The sequence below is a fragment of the Epinephelus moara genome, chromosome 2, assembly GCF_006386435.1.
Source record: "Epinephelus moara isolate mb chromosome 2, YSFRI_EMoa_1.0, whole genome shotgun sequence".
NCBI lineage: Eukaryota > Metazoa > Chordata > Actinopteri > Perciformes > Serranidae > Epinephelus > Epinephelus moara.
This window is the reverse complement of record NC_065507.1, coordinates 41,377,303-41,387,644: the sequence shown is the minus strand read 5'-3', so window position 1 is coordinate 41,387,644 and position 10,342 is coordinate 41,377,303. Positions and strand designations below refer to the sequence as shown.

The 10,342-nt window shown below is 42.1% G+C and overlaps 1 protein-coding gene across 4 annotated transcripts in view; it reads left to right on the top strand.

Moving 5' to 3' along the window:
- ints4 (integrator complex subunit 4) overlaps positions 1 to 10,342 on the top strand; it is a 41,047-nt gene that overhangs the window by 15,107 nt on the left and 15,598 nt on the right. For all 4 annotated transcript variants that reach the window (XM_050055663.1, XM_050055653.1, XM_050055681.1 and 1 more), the window contains exons 10-14: positions 4,965 to 5,036; positions 5,159 to 5,333; positions 6,550 to 6,755; positions 6,903 to 7,045; positions 9,122 to 9,237. In XM_050055663.1, the coding sequence (XP_049911620.1) occupies positions 4,965 to 5,036; positions 5,159 to 5,333; positions 6,550 to 6,755; positions 6,903 to 7,045; positions 9,122 to 9,237 (712 nt within the window). The remainder of the gene's footprint in view (positions 1 to 4,964; positions 5,037 to 5,158; positions 5,334 to 6,549; positions 6,756 to 6,902; positions 7,046 to 9,121; positions 9,238 to 10,342) is intronic.

The window sequence follows — 10,342 nt, the reverse complement described above, 5'->3', positions numbered from 1 at the left end:
GGATGCCCCTGGGGACATGGTCGTAAGCCTTCTCCAAATCCACAAAACACGTGGACTGGTTGGGCGAACTCCCATGCCCCCTCCAGCACCCTGGAGAGGGTAAAGAGCTGGTCCACGGTTCCGCGTCCGGGACGAAAACCACATTGCTCCTCCTCAATCCGAGGTTCAACTATCGACCGGACCCTCTTCTCCAGTGCCTCTGGAGTGGCAGACCATTGTTTGTCACTGTTGCAAAACCAAACTACTATTAAAACATCTTAATACAGGGTATCTGCGGATCCTTGAAAAGTCTTAAAAAGTCTTAAATTCATGTATCTAAAATGAAGGCCTAAAAATATCTTAAATTCATTAGAAATGTCTTAAATTGGTCTTAAATTCATTACTCAAAGGTCTTAAAATTGTTGCGGCAGGAATATTTAATCTGACTTTCTTTCTTTTCTTTTTTTTCTCGCTGCACTTTTCTGTGAGTGTCTATGCGCCGTCCAATAACGGCGCGTGCTGGCGTTAGCACATACACAATGAATGGGTTCGTCGGTGGAGGTCTGCGCTTTGTGCGCTCTGTGTGAAAAGGGCTTAACGGCGCGCGCTGGCCACCTGGCACTCAATATGCTGCTGTAGTGGTTTGTTTTCCAGACATGTGAGTATCTTTGAGCAGTGAAAGTTATTATTTATGGCTTTTTACTTGTCGGCAGTGATTTGTTTTCCACAGAGCTCTATTACTTGTCGGCAGTGATTTGTTTTCCACAGAGCTCTACGTGCAAGCATTTTACTCACATTTGCGAGTAAAAATAGTTTTGTGCCAGCAAAATAAATCATTCAGCACGCAGTGCGAGTACAGATTTCAACCAGCAGCAGAATCGAAAGGCCAATCCTACCGGTTGTGGGTTGAACGGGGGTCACAGACAGGAATGCGGCGGTCAAATAGCCTGCGGCGGCTCCGCGGCACAAAATAACGGCTTACCAGCGACAGAGAAGTCCGACTCCAGGTCCAGTAGCCTAATTTCCTCTTTCCTTGGTGTCATGACTGCCCAGTAGTACCTGGACAGCCGAGCCGTGGCGGCACACAGGTATGTGGCGTGTCAGAGGAAAAACGAGCCGTTCACATTTCTCTCTTTGTGGCAGGTAACGGCCCACAAACCTCACCGCACTTTAGGGACTGTTCTTTACTTATGAAGGGACTGTTCTTTACTTGTCAGGGGAGGAGGGTGGCTGGTTGATTTTTATTTTATTTATTTATTTTATTTTGATCCCCCCTATGTTAATCACTTATTGATGCTGTTTTTGAAGTATGAATAAGTCAATAAGTAATTTATTCCATTGAAATATCATTGATGTATTATAGAAAAGTGATTTATTTTTTCATAAATGACAAAAGGCGCATCTGTCTCATTTTTGCTGTGGTATCATGATACTAATCAGAACCGTGATACTTGCACTGGTATCGTACCGTGGGTCCCAATTTTGGTACCATGACAACACTAGATGTCACAACCATTCCATTCGGAGTTGTGCAGTGAAGCAGCTCTGGTGCCGCTTAAAAAACTGTTCCCCCACTTTTGGGAGTGGGGGAACACTGCTCTCTCAGAGGCCCAAAGTGTTCCCCTACTTCTAATTTTACAAATTAAGCACTGGTTATAGTACAGCGGGATCCCCCAACCATTGCTTATATTTATAGTTTTTTTTCGGTCTTAAATTCCATTCAAGGTGGCATTAAAAAGGTCTTAAATTTAACTTACTGAAACCTGCAGATACCCTGTAATATAGGCAGTCTAATGTAGGCAATAGGCAACCGTTCAGTTTAGCAACAAGAAAGGTAGTCTAGCATAAAACTACGCCATCTCCCTTCAACACTCTGGCAGATTCAAGCTCACCAACTGCCTGGTGGGAGCAGAGCCAGACGCCTAATAGCTTTCCTATGCCCACCAGTCCATCTCAATTTGAAATTATGTTTACATCTCCCACGTCGCATCTCTGATAATTAAATTAAACAAAAATGACATGCAATTTTGGCCTGTGGCGTGTAAAGAGGGCAGAGGAGGAGCGCACTGCTTTATTTTATTAATCGAGAGAACAGCGTTTTCCAGTTTTGTATTAAGTTGATTTAAATAACTCATTCACATTTTTAAACCTAATCTGAAGCTTAAATCCGCTAAATACCAACTAATTTAGCTAAATTTGTTATATTTCTAATCTTTTGTCATGTTTAACTTGGGTGTTTCAAAGGCATCAGCATATTGTAACCATAACAGAGCACTTTTTTTTATTTATTTTATTTAACCTTTATTTAACCAGGAAAAGACTCATTGAGATTAAAAATCTCTTTTACAAGAGTGTCCTGGCCAAGACAGGCAGCAGCATAATCATACATATACACAAACACTTAACAAATTAAAATTGTAATTTCTAATAATAACAGGCAATATTTCCATGTAATATCTTATTTACACAAGCACTACAAGCAGTCAGAAGCAAGTGTAGATTTTGTTTGTACCTCTGAAAAGATCGGAGCTACTAACATAATGATGAATGCCGAAATACACATAAATGTCCTTCTACAAACAGTTTGCTCTGCACGTTTCAAGAATGAGACCTATGAAACAGTATCATTCAGGCACCAATTGTGTTATTAACATTTAAAATAGTTTCAAAAGAAGAATTAAATGATTCAAACTTATATTTAGTCTATGTTACCAGTGTTGCATGACAAGGGAGAATACTGATCATTTCTAGAATAGCTTTGCTAGAGCAACAAGTTCCTGTTAACTGTTAACTGTAGCTTGTTATAGGCATTAATGTGCACTTGACCCTGAAACAGGAACCTGTTCGCATTTGAATCTGCACACATTTCCCATTTCTTTTACCATTGACTGCTGATTTCTTCTATTCTTATTGGACGGCTGCTCAGAGCGACCTTTGTCTCTTTCTCTAATACTTCCAGTATTGCACAAGTCTGACTTGAATGCTGCTGAATTAATGTAAAGGCTAGATCCGCAGTTAAATACACAGCTAATATTAAAGCAAACCTTTCACCTGATTAAGAGCCCTTCTTTCTTCATATCTTTAAACTTTTCAACTCACCACTGTTCTTTAGCAGTTACACCACATTTCTTCTCACACACCAGTTGCCATGCATGAGCATTGTGGCTCTTTCCATCACAGCCCCGCAAGGTGAATGCATGATGGACACATATATCTGAATGACAAAAAAACAACAATACTTTAAGGGGATAATTTTAGGGGTTGTATGGGGTCCATATCCATAGACAGTGTTTTACATACAGTAGTCAGTCTGTCAGTCGGCACGCCCCCAGTTTGGAGAAGCAGGCTGTAATTCAACATAGAAGCTAGGGATGGGCATTTGAAGAAATGTCCCATATCGATAATCGGAAAAATTAATGATCAATTATCGATTAAATGTCCATGACATACAATACTAAAGACAGCGTGTTTTTCCTCAATAAAATATTTATTCCAAGAACTACATATAGTCCAACAATCCTCGTAGACAAGGCAAACAATCCTTTTAGACAAGGAGTTAAAGTTTAAATGTTTAACTGTTAAACAATTAAGATATGCTGCGCTCTCCGGCAGCCGAGCATCTGGCACCGAGCCAAACCTCACACAAACTAACGAGCCAACATTACTGTGCTCTTGAACACAATTGAGCCTCTTTTAGACACAATTCCAAAAACAATCATATCAAACGATAATAATTATTTTTTTTTTAAATTACTTGTGGCTGACAATTTTTGCCAAAATGTAACTTCAAAGTTCAAATGAGTTCAAACGTAATTCACAGTCAAATATGCCTATTTAACTAGAGCCTCATAAAACAATAACAAGTTACTCACATAAAGGCTGCGGTGGTGACTGTCCACTCCGAACAAAGTAATGTAACTCCTACTGATTCTTGTTGAGGAATATTAGCATGTTAACATGCTCAGGGGTGAGACGCGAGCGCAGCCTGTTGAGTCAGTCCAGCAGCTGAAAACGACTGCTCTGACGGGACCGAAGTTGCAGGGATGCACACGACATCGCAATATTTACACTGGACTTCATCATTTTTTAAGTTGAAATGGTCCCACACCGAACTCCGCTTTGACCGCTTCATGTTTCCTTTTGATTTCTACGGCAGTCCGGAGGCAGTGGAGGTTTTCTCTGTCTCCTAAAAATAGCTAAATGTCGCCCCCTGCTGGTGAAATGTCTCATTGCTGCCACACAGTGAAATTCATTGCATTGCTTCAAGACAGACACTACACAATAGATCGACAACATTTCACGTATACATATTTTAGCCACCTAAAAAAGTCCATCCAAAAAAAATCTATATCTGTTTAAGTGTACACTATATTGCGAGTACTTTTACTGCTTCACCTCAATGTCAGATAGTGTTTTCCAAAAAAAAAACCCTTCCAAAAAAGACTCCATTGAGAAAAACAGTGTTCTACCTCTACCTCAAACAGTTTGTTTGTGTCATTGTGTGACTTTGTTGTTTAAAGTAGTTCGTTTTGATTCACCAAAGTCACACAATAACACAAACTAATAAACTGAGAATAGAGGGGGAACTGAAGTTGTTAGTTCTTTCCTGTCAAAATGGGCTGTCTGACGGAAATGTAAAGGAGTGAAAATACTCTCAATAAAGCGCACGCTAAAAATTATACTCATTTTTCTTTTTTATTGGTAGGACTTTTTTAGGTGGCTAAAATACATTTTGTTGCTGACCCCTCCATAGCAGTACATTTTTAAGCTGCTGTGTCAGACTGCTGCTTGCCTCTCCAAACTTGGGGTGTGCTGACTTACATCTACTGTATGTAACAAAATGACTGGAGTACTTAATACAATCCACTTCAAAAAGTCTGAACCATCCCTTTGACAGATAATGCTTTACAAGACAGATAATACGCTATGAGACACAAATTCAGCATTTTAAAGTAAAACTTCTTGAATCCTTTCTTGGCTGTCAGGGTTCGATGCTGCAGGTCAGTCCTCACTTTCTGGAGCAAACTTTGGATAAGAAGCTGATGTCAGATCTCAGGGTGAGTAATTAAAGTTTGTTCACAAGATATAAGTTTTTTTGGCTGAAAAGCTGTGAGCAAAGTAAGAATTTATAACAATGATAATCGGCACTCCTGCTCTAACTTTTAATATCTGTGTCCAGAGGAAGCGTACGGCCCATGAGCGGGCTAAGGACCTCTTTACTTCTGGAGAGTTCTCCTCTGGCAGGAAGTGGGCCGACGATGCTCCCAAAGAGAAACTGGACACAAACACCGTCAACCTTATCGCCTCAGGAGCCTGTGGTGCTTTTGTTCACGGCCTGGAGGATGAGATGTTTGGTACATGAAACGTGATGCAGCATGTCTTTGTTTCTCAGGAAAGAATTTCAAACCAGATGTAAACAGAGCCCAAATGCTACACTGATGTTTAGCCCACACAGCCTCAGGATGTTGCTAATGTCATTTTTGACATATGATAAGGATTTTGTCTGTATGTAGTCAAGTAAATAGCAAAAGATGGATTATCTGAGACCTTCTAATTTATTTTTGTTGCCAGATTGAGGTTTTCATTGAATATTCCCAGTGAATCTGCTTACATATCTCTATAACAGAAACATCCAGTTATAAAGTGTTTTTTTTAAAGGGGCAGAAAGCGAAATCGTTTCACCGCTAGGTTTGCTGTTGTGCACTGCCTGTAGACCAATACAAAGTGTGTCATGAGCCACTCCTCCCTCTACCTCTGCTCCTCCCTCTACCTCTGCTCTGCTCTCCAGAGACCCAGCTAGTGCTAACACTAGCCAGGTCGGCTAGAGCCCGCCAGGCTGCCCGCCAGGCTCGCGGGCTGCTCAAGCTCCGGACATTAACCCATCCCGGTGTTTCCTCCGCAGCCTCCACCTCACCCAGCTTCACTCAGCTGCCAGCTAGGCTAAAACATTGCTCTCACTCACGGAGAAGAGGAGGAACGTTAGCGTTAGCTCCCGGTGTTAGCACTAGCTGAGTCGGCTGCCACCGGCTACTGGAGTAACTTACAGCTATGGAGCACTTCTACCAGCTCTTCTAGTCACTGAGCCTCACCTCCATCTCAGCAAATATATTACAAAAATGTAGCCTCGCGGGGAGGCTACATTTTCATTCACATGAATGTACATGAACGCGCAGCCGGACCGGCTTGTAAACAAGGGGCTAGAGATCAACACAGAGAGAGGGTGTGTGAGGTCATGCTATACTCCAGATGAAATTATACCTCTAGTTCTTCACATAGCAATTTTTTAATTCCTTCAATCTAGAAATGATGATTTTCGCTTATTGCTCCTTTAAGGCTTTTATCACATATGTTGATTTCTTTCAAGGTTTTGCAGTGTTAGCAAATATAAATAATTACAATTAAAATGTAACATCTAAGAAATCAGAGAATACAATTGTTTCTCCATTTCACATCTTTACTTGCCTTCCCCTTTATCTTCACCTCAGGGTTAGTTTTACTCTTTTTACTGTGTTGTTCTTCATATTTAATAACTGCTTTTTCTACTGGTGTTTTCTCTGTCTCTAACTTCAGAGGTCCGTATTGCAGCAGTGGAGGCGTTGTGCCAGCTGGCTCGGTCGTCTCCCAGCTTCGCAGAAAAGTGTCTAGACTTCCTGGTTGACATGTTCAACGATGAGATCGAGGAAGTGAGGCTGCAGTCCATCCACGTGCTGAGAGAAATCTCAACCCATATAACACTCAGAGAGGACCAGCTGGACACTGTGCTGGCTGTGTTGGAGGTAAAAACACACACACTGGTGAAACGATCTATTTTTAAACCCTGAAATATGTTTGCATCTCTTCAAGTATTTCCTCGTTAGTTTCACAATGCTTGTAATTCAAGCCTGATATACCCACATATTGATGAAGTCACTGTCGATCTCCAGGACTCGTCTCGAGACATCAGAGAAGCTCTCCATGAATTAATTTGTTACACCAATGTCTCCACTAAAGAGTGTATCCAGCTGGCTCTGCTGGAGCTGCTGAAGAACCTCAACAAGTATCCCACCGACCGCAACTCTGTCTGGAAGTAAGACTCTTGGTGTATTTGTGTGTTTTACAAAGTGCTCCATTTTCAGGATTAGGACTAGGCGCATGCTTTGGCACCCTGGGGTGCCTTAGGGGACAGGCCCAGGATGCTGCAAGTTTTGTTCATATTCTCATTGTACAGTTTTGATAGTGTCACTGCATAAAACAACAAGGTGACTGAAAGAAAGAGAATGGCTGACAGTGGCTCTTCATCTGAAGAATCACCACCCACCACTGACGTGACTGGTCATGTCACAAAAATAGTCTGTGAGTTCCAGTTAAAGGAGAACTTTGAGCCCCCATTTCTGGGTTGTTTATGGTGAAGTAGAGCGGCTAAGACCAAAATAGTGACAATTGCTCATTTTCGGAGAATCTGGCTTTCCCCTGCCTGGCTTGACACTGCTGCCTATGGCCATGTGTGAACCTGTCCTAAAACCACCCTATATGTTCATTTTCAAAGCCATGAAACTCACCGAGTGGTCAGTGGTGTTCGTTGACGTTCTGACATAAAAATAGTAGCAAACTGTGATTTGTTTGTTTTTATTGTCTCTCTCTTACATGACATACGTGTCAGTGATGATTGGATCTTCAGGTTAGAAAATGCTTTAAAAAAAAAAAAGTAGTTAAATTTCAACCAGATTATGGGAACTGTGACTATTCTACTTCCTTACTTGGAGAAAAAAGGGGTCATTCTGGCAGCACTACACCCCTTTTTATAAAGGCATGGACAGAAAAGATGAGCAGAGACACCAACTATGCAAAGACACTTTGGACACTCTGCAGTGACATTTTGTTATGGTATGTACCGATATAGCCTAACAATGCACTAGCTTAAAGGGATAGTGCACCCAAAAATGAAAATTCAGCCATTATCTACTCACCCATATGCCGAGGGAGGCTCAGGTGAAGTTTTAAAGTCCTCACATCCCTTGCGGAGATCCCAGGGGAGAGGGATTAGCAACACAACTCCACCTAATGGAGGCTTATGGTGCCCCAGATTCAAACGTCCAAAAACACATAATTGAAACCACAAAATATCTCTATACTGCTCGTCCGTAGTGATCCAAGTGTCCTGAAGCCCCGACATAAAAAAGTGTTTGGAAAAACGTCATTTGAACTCTTATTTTAGCCTCATTGTAGCCTGTAGCTCTAACTGCTTCTCTGTGCACCGCGCTCATGTATGTGCACTTGCAGGAGACCGTGAGACATGGGCACCGTGTTCATGTCTCTAAACTATATATATCTAAAACTTCACCTGAGCCTCCCTCGGCATATGGGTGAGTGGATAATGGCTGAATTTTCATTTTAGCCAGCTAGACATAATCATTCACATGATTAAATGGAATAGTCCAAGGAGTACTCCCTTTTTAACAGTTACATTTAACATTAACCAGCCCCTCAAAGATGTTGCGATTGCAACAATTAAAGCAAATTCAACCAATCCTCCAATTCAATCAATCAATCAATCAATTTTATTTATAAAGCCCAATATCACAAATCACAGTTTGCCTCACAGGGCTTTACAGCATACGGCATCCCTCTGTCCTTAGGGCCCTCACAGCAGAAATTGCAATTGCACTTTCACCTGAGCCTCCCTCGCAGCAATTCTGCACGACCTTGAAATATTGTCCAACCACAGCAACTTTTTTCGCAAATTTGACCAATTATTGTAGTCACCAACCATAGCAGCCACTAAACTCACTTCCTTGTTACTGCTAGACTGCAAGACAATTTCCTGATGTTCTGCACAAAAACGAGGGGACCCGGTTTTGCACGGCATGCAAAAAACATCACAACATACACTGCAATTATTCAGAAATTAGGTATTTTAGGCCACAACAACAAACAGTGCAGTCCTGGAGGGATTGCCTAACTATATGTTTATTGACATTTTTAGACATATTAAAACCAAAGAAACCAGCTATTAACATTGATGTCAACATGTTAAATGTGCAACTTAGCTGCAGTGTGGTGATATAATGGTTCCTCTTATAATTTAACTGGACACATATCTGAAGTTATAAAGCAAGCTTATGGAAATCGGCTATTGTTTTTTATTTTCTTCTTTCCCCCACAGGTGTCTGAAGTTCATGGGTTCCCGTCATCCAACGCTGGTGTTGCCACTGGTTCCTGAACTGCTTAGCACACACCCATATTTCGACACGCCAGAGCCTGACATGGATGATCCGGCCTGTATCCTTCACACTCCTGAAAATCTCAAAACACACTTTAATGTTCATGCAAACCAGTCGCATCAACCTCATTCTGCAGCAATAGAACCATAAGAGGAAGACTCTATATAGGCTACCCTGTGTATTCACAAATCATCCATTGTGATGAGCCTGTGCAGCTTTCCTCGCTTTCTTTTCCTGTTTCTACAGTTTTATTTTAAACCTCTAGTTAAAGGGACATTGTGTAACATTTTCAGTTGTTAATTGGCAGAAATTGATGTCTGCATTTATAAATATGCCATCATTGGTGTATTATTACCTCCACCAATAATCTGACTTATTCTCGTAAAAAGAGAATTTCGGATTTGTTTGTACATTGTGCGGGTAAGCCGTCTGAGGGGTTCCATAACATTTCGCCATCTTGAGAATACATCCGCCAGCAAGGGACATTGAGCCCCGCCTTTGGCGTTTCCGTTGAGAGCCAGGCCAGCGCTTCGTGACTGAGAAGCCGAAGGAGAGGAGCAAGAGGTGCTTCACTACTACCCCGGCAAATCTGAAACAACGTCCCACTCTTTGAGCATAATGCAGGATCATGCATCACGGGAGACGGAATCCTCGTCGCTAAGAAAGCGCAAAAGGGAATCAAAAAGGCAACGTGACCGGCGAATTCAAAAAACAAGGGTCAACATTGGGGTAACGTTAACCTTTCCCAGGTGGAGAGAACTGCTGAAGGAGAAAGGTAATGCAATCAAAGGCCAGTGTCACTGTTAGCTGGGAATGGGCTAACAGCTAACAGTGACAAGCGGCTCAACCTCACACAACTCATTCCTTGTGGGATGAGTTGTGTGAGGTTGAGCCGCTTGTCACTGTTAGCTGTCGCGCTGCTCCCGTTGCCGGTGGAGCCGCTGTAATTGATTAACAGGGGGGGGGCGAGCTGCTACGGGACTCGCGCTGCAGACATGTCGCGCCGCAGAGCCCGGCCGTACGGTCCCTCGCCGCCTCCTGCGTGCCTCGCTCTCAAATGACTGGATACTTGTTGTAGATTTGTGATACGCAAGCTTTGCCTCACAGAGTTTGCACTGCACCTCATTTTCGTTTATTTTGTCTAAGTTGTTCCACACGGAACT